Source organism: Mixophyes fleayi, chromosome 4 (genome assembly GCF_038048845.1).
Source record: "Mixophyes fleayi isolate aMixFle1 chromosome 4, aMixFle1.hap1, whole genome shotgun sequence".
NCBI classification, from domain to species: Eukaryota; Metazoa; Chordata; class Amphibia; order Anura; family Limnodynastidae; genus Mixophyes; species Mixophyes fleayi.
Window position 1 is genome coordinate 24,242,621 of NC_134405.1, and position 22,429 is coordinate 24,265,049.

Consider the following 22,429-nt stretch of genomic DNA (forward strand, 5'->3'; position numbering starts at 1 on the left):
TAGGAACTGCCCCACGTCTAGCATTCATAATTACGCAAAGAGTATGTGAGTGTGCTATTTCAGATTTACATAGTAACATAGTAACATAGTTGATGAGGTTGAAAAAAGACACCAGTCCATCAAGTTCAACCTATTTTGGATCTCCTGCGATCCTGCACTTATATTTGAAATTAATCCAGAGTAAGCAACAGCCAATCTGTTTCAATTTTGAAAATCCCCCCAGACTCAATATTGCAATCCAATTTTTACCCTATATCCACTACTATCCTTTATTTTAAATTAACGGTCGTATCCCTGGATACACCTTTCTGCTAAAAATTTGTCTAACCCTTTCTTAAACATATCTATTGACTCTGCCATCACAACCTTCCCTGGCAATGAATTCCATATCTTGACTGCCCTTACTGTAAAGAACCCCTTCCTTTGCTGGTTGTGAAATTTGCTCTCCTCTAACCTTAGGGGATGACCACGTGTCCTGTGTATGGTCCTTGGGGTAAAAAGTTCCCATGAAAGCTCTCCGTATTGGCCCCTAATGTATTTGTACATAGTAATCATATCTCCCCTTAGACGCCTCTTTTCTAAAGTAAACATGCCTAAACTGGTTAACCTTTCCTCATAACTTAATGACTCTATACCCTTTATCAATTTTGTCGCCCTTCTCTGAACCCTTTCTAGTTCCAAATTATCTTATTTGATTATTGTATTATTTTAAAGAAAGCTGTGTTTCTTTTTTATTTCTGTATGTCAATTTGTTAGGTGTTAGTCATTATCACAATGACATCGAATACCCATGATGAGACTGAGGGTGTCATTCACAACAGAGTGGTAATAGCGACAGCTCGAAAACAAGACGTCAAACAGTTCCGACGAATGAAGATCCCACTAGCCTACAATGACATCAGTTTCAAGGGCCCCAATATGATTCGTGCTGTTAAGCTGAAAATCTAAGGAGGCTTACAATGCTCTTTACAAAACTTTGAACATTGTACAGCCGGCGCCTGCTTAAATTAGCAGCTTAAAAGCACGAATCATAGTGGGGCCCTTGAAACTGACATCATTATAGGCTGCTGGGATCTTCATTCGTCAGAACTGTGTGACATCTCGTTTTCAAGCTGTTACCACGCTGTCGTGAATGACACCTTCGGTCTCATCATGTCGGGTATTCAATGTCGTCGTTTTCAGCATCGTCATAAGGTACCCAACCCAATTTGTTATCACCATTTTTATTCAATAAGAGTTTGCAGTAGTCATAGTGGGAGTTATAGGATTCAGGGATAATGAATTACAAGCATCATATAGAACAAGACAAGTATTAACATACAGTAATCCAGGCACTCACATGTACAAATGGGCAGTAACTAATCAGCTATTAGTATTTGTCAGTCTAATACTAGTTATACTAATGAATGATAATGTCTGATTTGGTACTATGAGTGATAGAACTATTATGCTGCTTGCACCACTGTCTTAGACAAGACCTACAGAATTAGAACACAAGAATTCCATCCAGCATATAGAACAACAGAAGCGGTACATATAAAGAGAATAAGGAGAGACACTAAGAATTAAATCCAGTAAGCCGAATAAGAGAAGAGAAGAGAAGAAGAGAAGAAAAGAAGAGAAGGTTACTATACTATGCTAGCGCCTAAATACATAGGGTTAGATTTACTAAGCTGCGGGTTTGAAAAAGTGGGGATGTTGCCTATAGCAACCAATCAGATTCTAGCTGTCATTTTGTAGAAGGTACTAAATAAATGAAAGCTAGAATCTGATTGGTTGCTATAGGCAACATCCCCACTTTTTCAAACCCGCAGCTTAGTAAATCTAGCCCATAGAATAAGAATTACACTCAGCAAACAGAAAAGGAAGTTCTACTTGACAGGTATCCATGAATACAGAGTAATAAAAGATACTAAGGGCTAGATTTACTAAGCTGCGGGTTTGAAAAAGTGGGGATGTTGCCTATAGCAACCAATCAGATTCTAGCTGTCATTTTTTAGAAGGTACTAAATAAATGAAAGCTAGAATCTGATTGGTTGCTATAGGCAACATCCCCACTTTTTCAAATCCGCAGCTTAGTAAATCTAGCCCTAAGAATGATACCTAACGAAGAGCAAGTGGCACTGTGCAGATGTGTAAATAGTACATACAGAAAACACTATAATACTGTACATCTAAAATACAAGAGAAATGATACTGTGAACACTAGCAGCACATAATTATGACATTGTCCATTAATAGTAAAATTAAGAGAACATGGTACAATAAGCATATAAGATTGTCGCTGCCAGGATGTAATTAAAGCTCCAAAACAACTTCTCCAATGGTTAAACCTTATAATAATGATCCTCAAGCGCTGATGAACCCAAAATATAAAAAAAAACAATAAAATAGTGTATGCCGTTCACAATTAAATAGTTTAAAAATATAAAAAGTAAATTGAACTCATCTATTTGAGGTGATGAATTTGCCCGTAGGATCAAGTAGTAGAAGCCAGTTTTAAATCAGTTAGAACTAAGTTGTTCTGGCTCACGTCATCATCAGAAATGTGGTGTGAAGTTGTTCTGTACATAGCGGGAAGTTATACTTGGTTGTTTCAAACCACTACCCCATTATTACTATAACTAAAACAACTATCAATGGCCCAGACTATTGTACACGTCTGAAAAAAGATAACCATATCAGGCACTACAGTTAATTAGATATAGAAAATATCTAAATATATATTCACTTCACACCGGTATGAATCCAACCATCGACATCAATGCTCCTAAAATGAGGTTACTGTAACCTTAAAAATACCAATAGACCAACAAAAAGGAAAGTAGGAAAGAGCATAAAATGTATGTGTAAGTGGATAAATAATATAAAACAGTTGCACTGTCAGTACAATTAATAAAATATTTATGAATAAGTTTTTATTCACAAGACTTAACCATATAATGATTAACATTACATTAATCAAATTAAATATAAGCAGCAATATATAAATCAATTATATTACATATTATAAACAAAAGAATAAAAGATCCATAGATTATGACTGAACAATATTGAGAAACAGCGTATCACTGCACCGTGACAGTTTATCACTCAGCCCTATAATATACTACTCATAGTTCCTTAGCAAATAAATCATGTAATCCATTGCCCACTCTCTTCTCAGACTGACTTTCAACATATGTGGATACATTTAGGGCCTGAGTCATTAAGGAGAACAAAGCAAAAAAATTGAGTAAATTTGCTCCTGGACAAACACAAACCACTTTACAATACAAGGGGCGCAAATTAGTTTATTATTTTGCACAAAGTTAAATACTGGCTTTTTTTTCATGTAGCAGACAAATACATGATAGCTTTATTATTTTATAGTGAAATTTAAAGTTGATCTAGGTCGGATATGCCCGACCCTAACTATAAATCTGTCCCTACATTTTAAATTTACCTCCTCCTCCAATACAACATGGTTTTGCCAAGGTGCAAATTTACTCCATTTTTATGCTTTGCTCTGCTTAATGACTCAGGACCTTAATGTGCCACATATCACGGTATGCCATTTAGTAGTATTAGGAGTGTCTAATATATACCTCCTTAGGATGGTTTGGCAGTTGACTCTGCATTGTATTTCAATGGTCCCAGCCTATCCCATTCATTAGTCACCCGCTACACTGGGTGGTCTATTTCAAATGGCCTGGGGTTTAATCCCTCATACCTAGCAAGCCACTCTGAGCGATCCAATGCAAACTGTAACAGTCATCCATAACGCACCTCACTTTAATACAGTAGTATTATTAGAACAATAATGAGAATATTGTCAGGCCCAATACTAATTCAGTCCCTGGCTTAACCATGGTCCAACTCTCACATGCTCTGAGATCTTCATTGTTTGCACACTGGTTGGGATTACACCTCTTTTTCTTCATTGCATGGCTACTCTGCTGCAGACACAGGGTTTCTCATAAAACCTGACACCACTGCTGGACTTGAACTGCCAACTCCTGGTTGCATCATTCCAGCCTCTGTGCAGTGAGCCACGGACTCATTGAATAAACTGCTGAAATCTTTTTTAAGCTTGAAGAGTGGTGCAGTTGCAGCAGGCTTGCATGGAGGGGTAAAGGAGGGGCAGGGGTAACACCCGTGGACAGATTTTGAAGTTACAGGAGAGAAGAGTGGAGGGCTGGCAGAAAGCTAGGTAGGTAAGGGATGATTGGTGTAGGAATGGATAGAAAAGGGGAACAAGGGGAGGTATGATGGCTGGGGCGAGTAAATGACAGTTTGACGAAGCTTCACAGGCCAGGCAGGCCTCAGGACATGTATTGAGTTGGTCATTGGGGCCAGCAAGGAACAGCAGTGAGCCAGGCCATGGTGATAATGCAGCTGGAGATGTGTTACATCACTGATCTGAACAACTGCAGAAGGAGATGAAGGTAACGGATCACAGGAGGTAATCTGGACGGTGAGCTATGTTTCAGCTCAGAGTTGGTGTTGCTGTAGTGGGAGCCACAGGCAGGAGACCAGACACTGCATGGACATCCCCAATTAGGATAGCTCTCCCAGACCTGTCTGTCAGACACTATGTCATGGGCAGAGTATGCGTCGAACAATGCATCCACTTCTGTCTCAGACAATACTTACACTGTGTCGTGGATTGGTCAATCAACACTATCAAGAGCAATGGTGAAGTCTCCACTATCCCAAATTTGTTATGAGGTCAAAGCAATTTCTACAGAGCTTGTAGAACTAATGTCAAGAAAAAACTAACACATAAATTATTTACTAAACTTATTAAAACAATGACAAAAAAAATATATAGAATTGCCTAAATGCAAACAAAACTTAATTCTTTAACTAAAATAAACACTAAAAAACCTAAATATTATCTTTAAAGCACACTGACTAGCTCTAACGTATTCCTTTCTACTGACTGCTTCACCTACGGATATTGTAAGATGGCCAAAATAAAACATGGGTAGAATCATCATTGTAGAAGTAGGTAAAAGCCCATTTTGTAGCACAGCTCTATATCCATGAGGCATTGCCAGCTATGTGTTCTACTGACAACGTGAAGGCCGGCAGTACTAAGAATTATCCAGTTGCTCTGCTGTTTTCCTCCTTATTTTCTACATCAATTTGAAGGAGGAATGGTCATTGATTTACCAAATGTAGTAGGGATTCCATGAAAATCAGAAGTACCTGCTAGTAACCCTTTATGAAGTCAAGGGTTTTTAAACATATGTTATAATAAATTTTCCTAATCAGCGTACATGATAGTCAACTCAGGGCATTTTGTAAGCACCAAATTAAGAGACACTGCAAAATTTCCCAAATTAATGTCCTAATCTTCAAAATATTAAAATAATACCCTGTTTAAAAGGAGAGTGTTGGTCTTCTTGGGTTCTGGCACCTGTTGTGGGACTGTCCGACAGTTCAGCGGTTTTCGGCAGATGTGTGGAGATGTATTTGTGACACTGTCCCAGGTGCTCCCCCTTACCCCTCTGATTTGTCTGTTTGGCGTCTATTTAGAGGATACCCTGAATAAAACGATTTACAAATATATATTTATACTCCTGACACTAGGAAGTGTCATATTAGCCCATACATGGCTTGCTGCTGATTCCCCTGACTTCCAAAAATGTCCAGCTCTCGTAAGTGATGGGCCTTGAGCGATACATCTACAAGGATAGAGGTACCTGTCATAAGTATTATCAGATATGGTTTCGCTGGTACATCTCCAAGTATGGAATACATTCTGGAGATGGGGAGGTTGATGTGTCTCCTGACTAGTATATCCACAGGCTTCTCTTTCTGGGTCCCTGGCTAGCATTGTCCAACACAGTGACCTGTTTATGTGTTATCCTGAGCTATATTATTATATGTACAGAAATTCTGTTTTATATGCTTTGTTAGTTTATCTGCTGACACAGCTATTTATGTTTCAAATCTCCGCACTAGAACAACTGCGATTATGTCAACCCCTTTCATTAATTGTCCTATAGTTAACAATTCTTCTAACTTGTTACTATATTTTTCCTTATGAACCTGGATAACTCATATGTCAATTGATTAATTAAATTAGCAAATGCTTGTTACTATAACATATGTCACTTTTTGTTTTTAATTTTGCTTGTGTAATAAAAATCTTCCAATAAAAAACACATGATTAAAATAAAAGGAGAGGAGAGTGCTGGTCATTATCTATGTTATTACGTTCTAGAATTTACCAAGTAACCGACTCATTACTTTTGGAGCAGTGAGCAACAATATTTTTGCTCTTGGATAGATAGATAGATAGATAGATAGATAGATCGATAGATAGATAGATAGATAGATAGATAGATAGATAGATAGATAGATATGAGATATATAGATAGATAGATATGAGATAGATAGATAGATAGATAGATAGATAGATAGATAGATAGATAGATAGATAGATAGATAGATATGAGATATATAGATAGATATGAGATAGATAGATAGATAGATATTAGATAGATAGATAGATATGAGATATATAGATAGATAGATATGAGATAGATAGATAGATAGATAGATAGATAGATAGATAGATAGATATGAGATATATAGATAGATATGAGATAGATAGATAGATAGATATTAGAAAGATAGATCGATAGATACATAGATAGATAGATAGATACATAGATACATAGATACATAGATAAATATGAGATAGATACATAGATAGATAGATAGAAAGATACATAGATAAATATGAGATAGATAGTCAGATATATAGATAGATAGATAGATAGATAGATAGATAGATAGATATGAGATATATAGATAGATAGATAGATATATATGAGATAGGTATGAGATAGATAGATAGATAGATAAATAGATAGATAGATAGATAGATAGATATGAGATAGATAGTGATAGATAGATAGATAGATAGATAGATAGATAAAAAGATAGATATGAGATAGATAGATAGATAGATAGATAGATAGATAGATAGATAGATAGATAGATATGAGATATAGATAGATAGATAGATAGATAGATAGATAGATAGATAGATATGAGATATATAGATAGATATGAGATAGATAGATAGATAGATATTAGATAGATAGATAGATAGATAGATAGATACATAGATACATAGATAAATATGAGATAGATACATAAATAGATAGATAGAAAGATACATAGATAAATATGAGATAGATAGACAGATATATAGATAGATAGATAGATAGATAGATAGATAGATAGATAGATAGATATGAGATATATAGATAGATAGAAAGATATATAGATAGATATGAGATAGGTATGAGATAGATAGATAGATAAATTGATAGATAGATAGATAGATAGATAGATAGATATGAGATAGATAGTGATAGATAGATAGATAGATAGATTGATAGATAGATAGATAGATAGATAGATAGATAGATAGAAAGATAGATATGAGATAGATAGATAGATAGATAGATAGATAAATAGATAGATAGATATGAGATATAGATAGATAGATAGATAGATAGATAGATAGATAGATAGATAGATATGAGATATATAGATAGATATGAGATAGATAGATAGATAGATATTAGATAGATAGATAGATACATAGATACATAGATACATAGATAAATATGAGATAGATACATAGATAGATAGAAAGATACATAGATAAATATGAGATAGATAGACAGATAGATAGATAGATAGATAGATAGATATGAGATATATAGATAGATAGATAGATAGATAGATATGAGATAGGTATGAGATAGATATGAGATAGATAGATAGATAGATAGATAGATATGAGATATATAGATAGATAGATATGAGATAGGTATGAGATAGATAGATAGATAAATAGATAGATAGATAGATAGATATGAGATAGATAGTGATAGATAGATAGATAGATAGATAGATAGATAGATAGATAAATATGAGATAGATAGATAAATATGAGATAGATAGATAGATAGATAGATAGATAGATAGAAAGATAGATAAATATGAGATTATGTCCAATTTAATGGAATTGATGATTTTAGATCGATCAGAGCTGATAGAGAAATGTAAGAAAGTATAGTTCAGCATCCTCTAATTTATTTTACAGTTTGTTTTCTCTCTTACAAAACCCATCTGTTATTTTAGACTTCTTACTTCCTTTATCTTTAAACATAGATAACATTTAATAAATGCAGAAGTATCTTCATTTATATAGTTTAAGTAATGCACACAAATGACTAAAACCGGATGTCTGAGAATAACACACCAGTGACTGTATGATTGCATTGTAAGGCGTTCATTACATTAAAATGGTGTCTGTTACAGTTTCCAGACCTTTTCTTGCCCAGCTCCTCAACATGTGAAAGTGCTTCTAGCTAAAAATGTTCCCTACTGTCACTACAGGACGGCCACTTAAATATTTCCAATGTTTCATTACTTCTCAGAATTTTTTTATCACTGAAGCCTGTACTTACTATAAATAATGTATAAGGTGTTATTGCAGGGAGGTGAACCGTGAGGACAGAAGGGACGGGGCACGTCGAATCACTTCACTTTGGTCTGCCCCTGCGATGCAATGATGCGGAAGCGTCATTTTGCTGCGGGAGGCGGTGCCAAAATGGCATGATTTACCGCAAATTGTGCCATGGAGGCTCCCATTCTGCCAACTTCACTAGGAAGTGGGTAGAATGCTGGAGAATGGCCTGCTCTACTGGGAGTCCGGGAGACCTACCTGAACTTCGGGAGTCTCTTGGGCATTCACTAACGGTATGGAATACCTTAAATATTCTTAATTAGAGACTAAAATTCTTTCTATATCCAGCATGTATAAGAAGGGAAATAATAAACTATTAGGGGCATATTCAATTGTTAGCGAGACGGGTGAAAATCCCGCGCTCGTTTTTTCCTGTTCGAGCGCTGGTTTTAAAAAAAAAAACCCGCTCAATTCAATTGTTAACATTGCATCCACCCCCTCGCGCTCTATTATTGGTCCTAGCGAGTTTGAAACGAGGAGTGGTTAAGGCAGTCATTTTAGTATAAAAAATTAATGCAAATTAATTCAATCAAGAAGGGCCCCAGCACTGCAAAGGAGATTGGGCCCCTACACTGCAATCAAGAAGGACCCCAGCACTGCACAAGAGAATGGGCCCCCACACTGCAATCAAGAAGGGCTACAGCACTGCAAGCAACAATGCCCCATCCCCTGGACAGCAGATTAAAAGATTTTTCAAGGAGGTAAATTTTTTGCCATTTACAAACATTTCTTGAACACTGGCCAAGCATGGACATTTGTAAGGTACAAATATTTGTGGCACAGTGGGAAAGCCGGACATTTCTTCGAAGGTACAAATAATTTTTGGGACTTTTGAGGATTTCGTCCATGGTGAGTATTTTTTTTTCAATAAAAATCTATGGTGTACATGAGGGTGTTTACTGTATTTCTTGGGGTTTTATTATTTTTAATAAAGATTTGTGGTTGGAATGAGGGTGTTGTGCTTTTATTTAACATTTTGCTTTGTGTAACTACAGATCACAGCCAGTCGTGGGTGTAAGAGAATGTTGGCACTTGTGGTTCTACAAGTGCAAACATGCCCTGGGTGCCATGGGTACGCTGGTGCTTGTAGTTAGACAAGTAGCAGCATGCCCACACTATTTAGGCCAACATGGCTGGCTGGGACATGTAGTTCCACAAATCAAAATAATTTTTTTTTATTTTTTTTTATACAAAATCCCCATTTATTACCCTACTACCCACAGCCCAGGGGTAGTAGGAAGAGCCCTAGTGCTATAGGCACTGGGCTGGGTGTCCCTAGGGGGGTGGCCCGCTTACATTTTTCAGCGGACCACAATCCCTAGGGAGTCCAGGCAAGCACTGAACAGTCTGTGGGTGTTTAGACATTATGGCCGTGGGACCCAAACTGCGTGTCCCCCCCCCCCCCCTGCTATAGTGCCTATCACCCCGGCTGGTTTGCCTAGGGCTGGTTCAATTAAAATAGGGGGAACCCTACGCCAAATTTTTCAAAGATTTTAACTCACACATCAATAGCCTGCCAGCACTAGGGTTAAGACTAAATAGAGTGGGGAGCAAACGATTTTGGTTTTAAAAAATAAATAAATAACATGCTACTTTTCACCGAGAGCTGACTGAGGTCAGGCACAACCGCCCCCCCCCCCCCCCCCCCCTTAAAAAAAATGATATAAAGTTTAAATACATGCACCACTAATGGTTTTTTCTAAACTTTCCAAAAATTATTAATTATTATTACACTTTTTTAAGTACTTTTCAGTTTTTAGGTTATTTTTATGAACTTTTACACCTATTTTTTCAGTTTTATGTATATTTTTCTTAACTTAATAAAAAAAAATTGTCTTTGAGCAGACCATGGAGGTGCGAGATAAAACAGCAGATTTGCCTGTTTCACCGACAGCGTTAAAAAAACTATTGAATAGCTTTTTCCGCTGATGGTTCGCATCCAGCCTATACTTTAACATTGACAAACGGTTGGAGCGCGATAACACCGTTTTGGTGGAAAAAAAAAAAAAGATTAGAATTGCGGGAGAAGTTTCCGCGCTCGAAAATAAGGAAAAAACCCAAAAAAATGACTTAACGCGCTCAAACTTCGAAACTCGCAAACAATTGAATATGCCCCTTAAAATACTAATCATCAAATTACATATTTATCAAATAATTTATCCACATAAATGTCCCAGCTAGAAAATCTCCAGCTTTCAGAGCACCCACCTGACACCACACTAAATGCCATTATTATTTATTCACACTTACTTGTAAAGATAAATGATGGCAATACCAAACATGGTCAATAAAACCTAATGGGCTCTTTGTTTTTCATTTATTACAAGAATTTTAGTTTAATTCAAGAAGATTTTCAGAGTTAAAGTGTTAGTGCAAAAGTGTATTTTAATTGTGTTTATATTGCTGTATATAATTCTGTATTGCTATAGTATGTAATGTATTATTACACTGTAATTGCTGTGGAGGCATGAAAATTGGATGCTCTATCTCCAAAAAGAAATAAATAAATTAGAATCAGTTCAGAGAGCGGCTACTAAAATGGGACATGGTCTAAAAACACAATATATTGGGAAATAATGAAAGAGATTAACACGTACAGTTTGGAAGAGGAAAGGAACAGACAAGATATTAAAATAACAGTATAATAAGGATAATAACACCCATAAAAAAAGACACAAAATATACAAACAAAGGGAATCGTGGACCAACAGGGCATAGTTCAAAATATTTCGAAATAGGAGGGACAGAGCCTGAAAAGTAAGTTATGGAAGGATATCATTACATAAAGAGTTATATATCCATGGATCCGTCTCCCAGCAGAGGTGGTGGAGAGTCCTCCAGTTAAAGAATTAAAATATACATGACACAAACATAATGTTATAGCTGAAACAAAATCATTCCACCCCGTAAACAATGGACATAATAGATGGACCAATCACTTTTTTTCTGCCGTGAAATTCTATGTTTCTCTGGAGAATGATTACTGGATATTAATTGAACAGACTACAGATACTAATAATCAGAACATCAGGAGTTAAATGTGTCAAGCTCCGATTTTTTGAGCGTGATTATATCGCTACAAATCGCCGGTGTTAACCCGTGATTTAAGTCCAAACGTCATCAAATGTATCATCGCCGTTATTACCCTAAACCCACTGCCCATGGGTGTAGGAAGAGCCCTAGTGCTTTCAGCACTGGATTGGGTGTCCCTAGAGGGTGGGTCCGCTCATTTTTTTCGGTGGACCCCACTCCCTAGGGAATTCAGCCCAGTGCTGAACAGCCTGGAGTTGGTTTGTCATTATGGCAGGGGGGGACCCCTGCCGCGTGTCCCCCTGCTATAGTGCAACCAACCCCGGCTGAATTGCCTAGTGTTGCTTCAGTGAAAATCGAAGGGGACCCTACGCAAATTTTATCACAAAACCAGCAGTAGTCTGGCAGCACTAGGGTTAATAGTGAATAGAGGGGGGACCCCACAGGTTTTTTTTTAACTTTCATCTTTATTTACAGTTTTGATAGCTGTCAGAGCTCCAGCAGTATGACAGGCAGTGAAGTGTTTACAAGGCAACACGCTGCTAGCAAGCAACGTGTTGTATCTAGCGTGTCTTAAAGCAAACTCAGGAGAGTTTGCTAAATCGCAACTTCATACATTTCAGACTTGTATAGCTAGAGTGACAAACAGTCGGGAGCTTGATCTCTATCGGTTTTGGAAATATCGATTTTGACTGAAACACATCTCTGGCGATTTTACATGAAGTCTCAGCTTCACAAATCAGTGAGTTTCAACTCTCCCGAGAAAATTGCTGGATTTGCAAAATCGGACCTTGATACACTTACCCCCAGATGTCATATATCATTTAGGCAGAAATAATTTGACCCCATGCTCAACGGCCAGTTTTGTTTATATAATATTTTCTCACTTATCTCTATGTCCAGCAGCCAATGATATTCCAGCCTGGTGGTAAAATAAAATCATTGGTTGATGAACTAGTTCCAGGATTACATAAAGTCTCAAGTTTTAACAAGAAAAATGCAAAAATATATATTATGTTCACACAATGTCTCAAAACCCTCCCTAGACATGTACTTTATATAATTGTGTATTGGTATCTGCAATTTATTTTCTAGATACAGAACATTAGTTACCACATGATATCTCAATAATAAATCAACTTACAGACAGAACACTAGTTATCCCAAACTGATTCCTCAGACAGCCCAGGATAGTGATCTCTGAAATAATATACTAGTAACTATTCAAAGTGTAAATGACATTACAAATGTCATTAGCATAGCTAAAACAATATATAAAAAAAGAGAGTGGATATTCAATTTAAAACAAATGAAGGAATGATTTACATAAAATGATCACTAACCTTGGACAGAGAAGAACAACAGAAGGAACTTGATAACTCCCATGTTTAGGTAAATGACGATACCGACTGGTTGTGGTGTCTGTTGTTTTACAATTATTAAAGAAAATGAAGATCAACCCATTTCCTCAACTTCTGCAATTGTGGTCAACAGTTTTTCCAACTAGTTCTTCTTTTTAAGGTTGCAAACGTGACTTTATATAAAAAAATATGTTCAGTCTTTAGCTGTTTCCCATATAAGTAATTAAAACAGTGCTGGTAGCACTGGGCACTTTTAGCTGCATTTGCATAGAAGATTATGTGAAATTGGATTTGGGGAATTCCCTCATTGTTGGAAACAGGGTTGAGGGTTTCAGCTCTTGCTTTGATGGGGAAAAATTTTATTATATTTTAGAATGAATGCAAGAAAAAAGTGATGGCTAGAAAGTGGCTTATATACTTCAAAAGGGATGTAGATGAAAGCTAACAGTCAAAATGTTCTACACAGTTATATGGTCAACAGTCATACTGTCTACATGTTCATAAGGTCTATACATTTAAAATGTTGACATGTAAAATGTGTACAGGGTTTTAAAGTTGACAGTCAAAATGTCGACATCATTTCCTATATTTAAAACACCAATACAGGAATTAGTGGCGCTATATAAATAAATGGTGATGATGATGATGATACTGGGGAAAAAACCCAAAACTAAATGTAAAAAAAGGAAAGCCCCCCTTTTTGACTGTTGACTTTACGAACTGCACACATTTCCCAATATTGCTTTATTGTGCACAAAATTCTTCTATTTAAGTCTAGACCAGGCCTGTCCAACCTGCGGCCCTCCAGGTGTTGTGAAACTACAAGTCCCAGCATGCTTTGCCAGTAGACAACCAGTTGATAGCAGGAAGGGCATGCTGGGACTTGTAGTTTCACAACACCTGGAGGGCCGCAGGTTCGACAGGCCTGATCTAGAATGACACATAGTAATTTATATATGGTTGGCTTTAGAGCGCGGGACAACATTTATTTTTTCTCACAAACACAGTGGTCTTAATGGTCTTTCCTGCACTTTTCCAAATGATTTTGTTCACTTGTACATTTCATTCATTTAAAGAAGCTCATCTTCTTCCTTTTCACAAATTCCAGCTTGTTTTTTGGGAGTTATTATTATTATTATTATTATTAATAATTTTTATTTATAGGGCACCACTAGGTATCCGTAGCGCCGTACAGAGACAGACAGTGTCACGGTACAGGGTGACACAGCACGGTACAGTTAACAAAAAGCACAGTAAACAAGGAAGCTCAAAGTACAGCTAGATGAGAGGTGAGAGCCCCAGCGGGGTAGAGAGAGTAGAAAGGAAGAGGCTAAGTAGCTGGAGAGCAGAGTATAAGTGGTGGAGAATAGGAGGAGAGATGGCCCTGCTCAAAGGAGCGTACAATCTAAGGGGCGGGTTGGACGGACAGAGACACAAGGGTTGGAGTTGGACCACTCCCTTCAGGTGCTGTATGCATTGAAACTAGAGATGAGCGCACTCGGATTTTGTGAATCCGAGCCCACCCGAACCTTTCCGATCCGAGTCAGATCCGAGACAGATCCGGGTATTGGCGCCAAATGAAAACTTGAAACCGAGGCTGTGAGTCATAATCCCGCTGTCGGATCTCGCGATACTCGGATCCTATAAATTCCCCGCTAGTCGCCGCCATCTTCACTCGGGCATTGATCAGGGTAGAGGGAGGGTGTGTTAGGTGGTCCTCTGTCCTGGTAGATCTCGTGCTGTGCTGTTTAGTTCTGTGCTGTGCTGTGCTGTGCTGTGCTGTGTTCTGCAGTATCAGTCCAGTGGTGCTTTGTGCTGTGCTCTGTCAATTTTGAGTTCAGTGGTGCTGCTGGGTCCTGTGCTGTGTCCTGTTCAGTCCAGTGGTCCAGTGGTCCTGTGTCCTGTGCTTCTAAGGGCATAGTTATTTCCCCATTATTTCCAAGTGTTTAAAAAATTAAAAAAAAGTTATAAAAAAAAATACAAAAAAAAAATAAAAAAAAAAAGGAATTACAACAAAATTTGCAAAACCAATCCTGCAGTATAAGCCCATTGGTACTGCAATATTACCAAGTTCACACATTCAACAGTAAAAGTCCAGTGGTGCTGTGTGCTGTGCTCTGTCAATTTTGAGTTCAGTGGTGCTGCTGGGTCCTGTGCTGTGTCCTGTTCAGTCCAGTGGTCCTGGGTCCTGTGCTTCTAAAGGCATAGTTATTTCCCCATTATTCCCAAGTGTTTAAAAAATTTAAAAAAAGTTATAAAAAAAAATACAAAAAATTAATTCAAAAATTTTTTTATTGCAACAAAATTTGAAAAAACCAATCCTGCAGTATAAGTCCATTGGTACTGTCTGCAATATTACCAGGTTCACACATTCTGCAGTATCTTGTGCTACATATAATGGAGACCAAAAATTTGGAGGATAAAGTAGGGAAAGATCCAGACCCACTTCCTTCTAATGCTGAAGCTGCTGCCACTAGTCATGACATAGACGATGAAATGCCATTAACGTCGTCTTCCAAGCCCGATGCCCAATCTCCTAGTACAGGGCATGTAAAATCCAAAAAGCCCAAGTTCTCAAAAAAAAGCAAAAAGAGAAACTTAAAATCATCTGAGGAGAAACGTAAAGCTGGCAATATGCCATTTACGACACGTAGGTGCAAGGAACGGCTTAGGCCCTGGCCCGTGTTCATGACTAGTGGTCCATCTTCACCCAAGGATCTTAGCCCTCCTCCTCCTCCCACCCTAAAAAAAATTGAAGAGAGTTATGCTGTCAGCAACAAAACAGCAAACAACTTTGTCTTCTAAAGAGAAATTATCACAAATCCCCAAGGCGAGTCCAAGGGTGTTGGTGGTTGTCAAGCCTGACCTTCCCATCACTGTACGGGAAGAGGTGGCTCGGGAGGAGCCTATTGATGATGTAGCTGCCGCTGTGGAGGAACTTGATGATGAGGATGGTGATGTGGTTATTGTAAATGAGGCACCAGGGGGGGAAACAGCTGATGTCCATGGGATGAAAAAGCCCATCGTCATGCCTGGTCAGAAGACCAAAAAATGCACCTCTTCGGTCTGGAGTTATTTTTATCCAAATCCGGACAACCAATGTATGGCCATATGTAACTTATGTAAAGCTCAAATAAGCAGGGGTAAGGATCTTGCCCACCTAGGGACATCCTCCCCTATACGTCACCTGAATAACCTTCATATTTCAGTGGTTAGTTCAGGAACTGGGGCTAGGACCGTCATCGGTACAGGGACACCTAAATCCCGTGGTCAAGTTGGATACACACGAGCAACACCATCCTCGTCAACTTCCTCCACGATCTCCATCAGATTGAGTCCTGCAGCCCAAGTCAGCAGCCAGAATAAGTCCTCTCCAATACGGGATTCATCCGAGGAATCCTGCAGCGGTACGCCTACTACTGCCACTGCTGCTGTTGCTGCTGTTTGTCGGTCATCTTCCCAGAGGGGAAGTCGTAAGACCGCTAAGTCTTTCACAAAACAATTGACCGTCCAACAGTCGTTTGCCATGACCACAAAATACGATAGTAGTCACCCTATTGCAAAGCGTATAACTGCGGCTGTAACTGCAATGTTGGTGTTAGACGTGCGCCCGGTGTCCGCCATCAGTCTAGTGGGATTTAGAGGGTTGATGGAGGTATTGTGTCCCCGGTACCAAATCCCGTTGAGATTCCACTTCACTAGGCAGGCGATACCAAAAATGTACAGAGAAGTACGATCAAGTGTCCTCAGTGCTCTGAAAAATGCGGTTGTACCCACTGTCCACTTAACCACGGACATGTGGACAAGTAGTTCTGGGCAAACGAAGGACTATATGACTGTGACAGCCCACTGGGTAGATGCATCGCCTTCCGCAGCAACAGCAACAGCTGCATCAGTAGCAGCATCTACAAAATGGCTGCTCGTGCAAAGGCAGGCAACATTGTGTATTACAGGCTTTAATAAGAGGCAGAACGCTGACAACATATTAGAGAAACTGAGGGAAATTATCTCCCAGTGGCTTACCCCACTTAGACTCTCATGGGGATTTGTGGTGTCAGACAATGCCAGTAACATTGTGCGGGCATTAAATATGGGCAATTTCCAGCACGTCCCATGTTTTGCCCACACCATTAATTTGGTGGTGCAGCATTACCTCAAGAGTGACAGGGGTGTGCAGGAGATGCTTGCGGTGGCGCGCAAAATTGCTGGACACTTTCGGCATTCAGCCAGTGCCTACCGCAGACTAGAGGCACATCAAAAAAGCATGAACCTGCCCTGCCATCACCTCAAACAAGAGGTTGTGATGCGCTGGAACTCCACCCTCTATATGCTGCAGAGGATGGAGGAGCAGCAAAAGGCCATTCAGGCCTACACAGCCACCTACGACATAGGCAAAGGAGTGGGGATGCGCCTGAGTCAAGCACAGTGGAGACTGATTTCCGTGTTGTGCAAGGTTCTCCAGCCGTTTGAACTTGCCACACGAGAAGTCAGTTCCGACACTGCCAGCTTGAGTCAGGTCATTCCCCTGATCAGGCTGTTGCAGAAGCAGCTGGAGAAAGTGAGGGAGGAGCTGGTAAAGCATTGCGATCCAACAAAGCATGTAGGATCCGAGGGTGGTCACTCTTTTAAAGTCAGAGGAATACATTCTGGCCACCGTGCTCGATCCTCGGTTTAAAGAGTATGTTGTGTCTCTGTTTCCGGCGGACACAAGTCTACAGCGGTGCAAAAACCTTCTGGTCAGGAGATCTGAAGAGGGCCGTGACATGCCAACAGCTCCACCCTTATTTTCTTCCACATCTATGGCTGCGAGGAAAAAGCTCAGTTTTCCTAAAAGAGCCGCTGGCGGGGATGCTGATAACATATGGTCCGGACTGAAGGACCTGCCAACCATTGCAGACATGTCTACTGTCGCTGCATTGGATGCTGTCACAATTGAAAAAATAGTGGGGGATTATTTTGCTGACATCATCCAAATAGCCATGTCAGACAGTCCATATTGTTACTGGCAGGAAAAAAAGGCAGTTTGGTAGCCCCTGTACAAACTGGCTCTATATTACCTGAGTTGTCCCCCCTCCAGTGTGTACTCGGAAAGAGTTTTTAGTGCAGCGGGGAACCTGGTCAGTGAGCGGCGAAGGAGGTTGCTTCCTCACAACGTTGAAAAAATGATGTTTATAAAAATGAATAATCAATTCCGCAATGAAGTACAGCACTGCCCTCCAGATAGTACAGAGGGACCTGTGGTTGTGGAGTCCAACGGGGACGAATTGATAATGTGCGAGGAGGAGGAAGTACACACTGTAGGGGGAGAGGAATCAGAGGTTGAGGATGAGGACGACATCTTTCCTCAGTAGAGCCTGTTTAGTTTGTACAGGGAGAGATGAATTGTTATTTTGGTGTGGGGGCCCAAACAAACTAATCATTTCAGCCACAGTTGTTTGGTAGGCCCTGTCGCTAAAATGATTGGTTTGTTAAAGTGTGCATGTCCTATTTCAATAACATAAGAGTGGGTGGGAGGGCCCAAGGACAATTCCATCTTGCAACTATTTTTTTGGCATTATGTGACCATTCAACAGTCGTTTGCCATGTTCAAAAAGTAAAAGAAAATGTCAACAAATTACAAAAATGTAATCAAAAGTTAAATGCCCTGTCATTATTTAAAACAAGAGGGTTTGACGTGCTAGAATTAGTGTAGTGTTAATATGTTATAAACACTACACTTGGAACTTGGAGGAGGTATTGTGGGCCAGGTATCAAATTTTTTTTTGGGAAATTCAGACCCGTGGAGGGTTTTTTATTAATTATATTGTGGTGACCACTCCTCTACGCAGTCCAGATACATTTATTGGTGCGATTCATGCAAGTTCAGGGTTTTAAAATTATAATGTGGTGACCCACTCCTCTACGCAGTCCAGGTACATTTTTTGGTGCGATTAAGACCAGTTGATGGTTTTCTTATTATATTGTGGTGACCCACTCCTCTACACAGTCCAGATACATTTATTGGTGTGATTCATACAAGTTCAGGGTTTTTAAATTATATTGTGGTGACCCACTCCTCTGCGCAGTCCAGGTACATTATTCGGTGCGATTCATACAAGTTGATGGTTTTCTTATTATATATATTGTGGTGACCCACTCCTCTATGCAGTCCAGGTACATTATTCGGTGCGATTCATACCAGTTGATGGTTTTCTTATTTTATATATTGTGGTGACCCACTTCTCTACGCAGTCCAGGTACATTATTGGTGCGAATCATACAAGTTCAGGGTTTTTCATTTATATTGTGTTGACCCACTCCTCTACGCAGTCCAGGTACATTATTCGGTGCAATTCATACCAGTTGATGGTTTTCTTATTATATATATTGTGGTGACCCACCTCTTCTACGCAGTCCAGGTACATTATTGGTGCGAATCATACAAGTTCAGGGTTTTTAATTTATATTGTGGTGTCCTACTCCTCTACGCAGTCCAGGTACATTATTCGGTGCGATTCATACCAGTTGATGGTTTTCTTATTATATATATTGTGGTCACCCACTCCTCTACGCAGTCCAGGTACATTATTGGTGCGAATCATACAAGTTCAGGGTTTTTAATTTATATTGTGGTGACCCACTCCTCTACGCAGTCCAGGTACATTATTCGGTGCGATTCATACCAGTTGATGCTTTTCCTATTATATATATTGTGGTGACCCACTCCTCTACGCAGTCCAGGTACATTATTGGTGCGAATCATACAAGTTCAGGGTTTTTAATTTATATTGTGGTGACCCACTCCTCTACGCAGTCCAGGTACATTATTCGGTGTGATTCATACCAGTTGATGGTTTTCTTATTATATATATTGTGGTGACCCACTCCTCTACGCAATCCAGGTACATTATTGGTGCGAATCATACAAGTTCAGGGTTTTTAATTTATATTGTGGTGAACCACTCCTCTACGCAGTCCAGGTACATTATTCGGTGCGATTCATACCTGTTGATGGTTTTCTTATTATATATATTGTGGTGACCCACTCCTCTACACAGTCCAGGTACATTATTGGTGCGAATCATACAAGTTCAGGGTTTTTAATTTATATTGTGGTGACCCACTCCTCAAGGCAGTACAGGTACATTTTTTGGTGCGATTAAGACCAGTTGATGGTTTTCTTATTATATTGTGGGGACCACTCCACTACGCAGTCCAGAAAGATACCTCGTTGCAACGTTTTGGACTAATAACTATATTGTGAGGTGTTCAGAATACACGGTAAATTAGTGGAAATGCTTGTTATTGAATGTTATTGAGGTTAATAATAGCGTAGGAGTGAAAATAAGCCCAAAAACTTGATTTTTGAACTTTTTATGCTTTTTTCAAAAAAAATCCGAATCCAAAACCTTAAATCCGAACCAAAACCTTTCGGCAGGTGTTTTGCGAAAACAAAACCGAACCCAAAACATCGCGGAAATCTGAATCCAAAATACAAAACACGAGACACCAAAAGTCGCCGGTGCATATCTCTAATTGAAACATGATGTCTAAGGGAAGGTTTTAATTGTAACACCCTTAGTACACTTGCTGCTAAACTGACTAGTGACTCACCTACAGGAGATGCCTTGACGTTGCCAGGTGGGCTTATCTCAACATAACTATATTATGCACAAAAGTCTCTTATTTATGTATTTGCTGACACATAGAGATTTAAGTATTGTTTGTTTTAGAATGTTGGGCAACATTTTCTTTTGTTCTCACATACACAGTGTTCTGAATTGTCCTGCCTGCACTTTTTTTCATATGATTTTATTCATTGGTACACATTTCATTTATTTTAAGACACACAGCTTCTTCTTTTTCATGTCCAGTATATTCGCCTGAATTCAGATGCAAATAAGCAAAAACACATGTATCATTTTATATTCATCATCAACATCAACATTTATTTATATAGCGCCAGCAAATTCTGTAGCGCTTTACAATTGGGATTTTTATTATTATAATGGGTTTATTAGGTGTTATTGTAAAACAATAAAAATTGAAAAATATTGCAATTCACAATATCCACAGGCGAATAGACAATATTCTCACATGTATTAGTGTGCAACAGTGAATCCCAATTCACCTCTCCCAGTTTCCACAGTTCATGGGTATGGTTGTGTAACCTTCTGAAAAACAAGGAGGACCCCAAAATGCACGCTTGCCATCACTCTGTCTTCCATTGACTGGAGTAAAAGCCACAACCTTTCCTTGCCACTATATGTTTATACTATATAATGTGCCAAGTACTTATCCTGGAATCAGACCTCTCACAAGTAGGATGCTTCACATCTTTTTATTCATCAGTTTTCCAAATCTGATAGTTTGTATTGAAATTGTACATGACCTGTTTTATGAAAGCAACAATACTTGTTTCATTAGTAGTGTTTTATATTAAGACCTCATCAGCAGGGGTGTAACCATTGCCAGGCCGCATAACGAAATTTACTGGGCATGTGCCCCCCCCTCCCAGGCTCTAAAGAGCAGTATAAGGGCTACCTGGACTAGTATCACACTGCTGGCCCCAGAGCATCCATCTCTGCCCTTCATCCCCCCTTCCTATGACATTGCTCAATAGCAGAACTATCAGGGAGAGAAGATGAAGGACACCCATTAGTTGCACTTCCTGCAGCCACGGCAGTGCCATCTTTGCTGGTTAGCAATGGTCCCTCTAAGCTAAGCAAGCCAGAAAGGGAAGAGTTAAAATCTTTAATTCAACGCAGACTTGACAGAACGGCTACAGGCAGAGGGGCTCAGGTAGAGTTCTATGCATTTTTGTCTGACTCATACATGTAAAATGTGTGCAACAGCAATGGCGGAATTATATGTTTATTCCGAGTTGCATGTATCTTACAATATGTGTAACTCAGCATAGTGGGTTAAACGCATTACGTTTAAAGTGCATAAAGATAGCTGTCTTCATCATTTATTTATATAGCACCACCAATTCTGTAGCATTGTACAGAGGATATTTGTCATTCACATCAGTCCCTGCCCCATTAGAGCTTACAGTCTAACACACACACAATAGTGCTACTTTTTCAGCAGCCAATTAAACTACCAGCAGGTATTTGGAGTTTGGGAGGAAACTGATGCACCCGGGGGAAACCCAGGCAGAGCATACAAACTCCACGCAGATAAGTCCCTGCTCATTGAACTCATGACCCCAGCGCTGTGAGGCAGACTTGCTAACCATAAGTGTATCATGATGCGGCCACTTGCTAGAGAAGCCAGTCATCGTCATCATCATCTTGATGACTACCACTTAATGTATAATTTTTTAAAAAATAAAATCAATAAATTTATTTAAAAAACTGCCCCCGCTACTCAAATGTGATCTAAACACTAGCGCTCATAGCCTGCGCTGGTTACCACTAATCCAAGGGGACTAACAGTGTAGGGTCCCCTGCAAAAGCCAGAACCAGGGTATAACAAGCTGGGATGGACACACAATGTACTAGTGTCACACAGT

General features: G+C 39.1%; 1 protein-coding gene across 2 annotated transcripts in view; it reads right to left on the reverse strand.

Annotated features, from left to right (window-relative positions):
- Nucleotides 1–12,993, reverse strand: part of LOC142151116 (sialic acid-binding Ig-like lectin 12) — a 37,694-nt gene extending 24,701 nt beyond the window's left edge. For both annotated transcript variants that reach the window (XR_012691147.1, XM_075206447.1), the window contains exon 1: nucleotides 12,916–12,993. Coding sequence is in view for 1 of the 2 variants with exons in the window: in XM_075206447.1 (XP_075062548.1) it covers nucleotides 12,916–12,958 (43 nt within the window). In the remaining variant the exon portion in view is untranslated. The remainder of the gene's footprint in view (nucleotides 1–12,915) is intronic.
- Nucleotides 12,994–22,429: the final 9,436 nt, after the last annotated feature.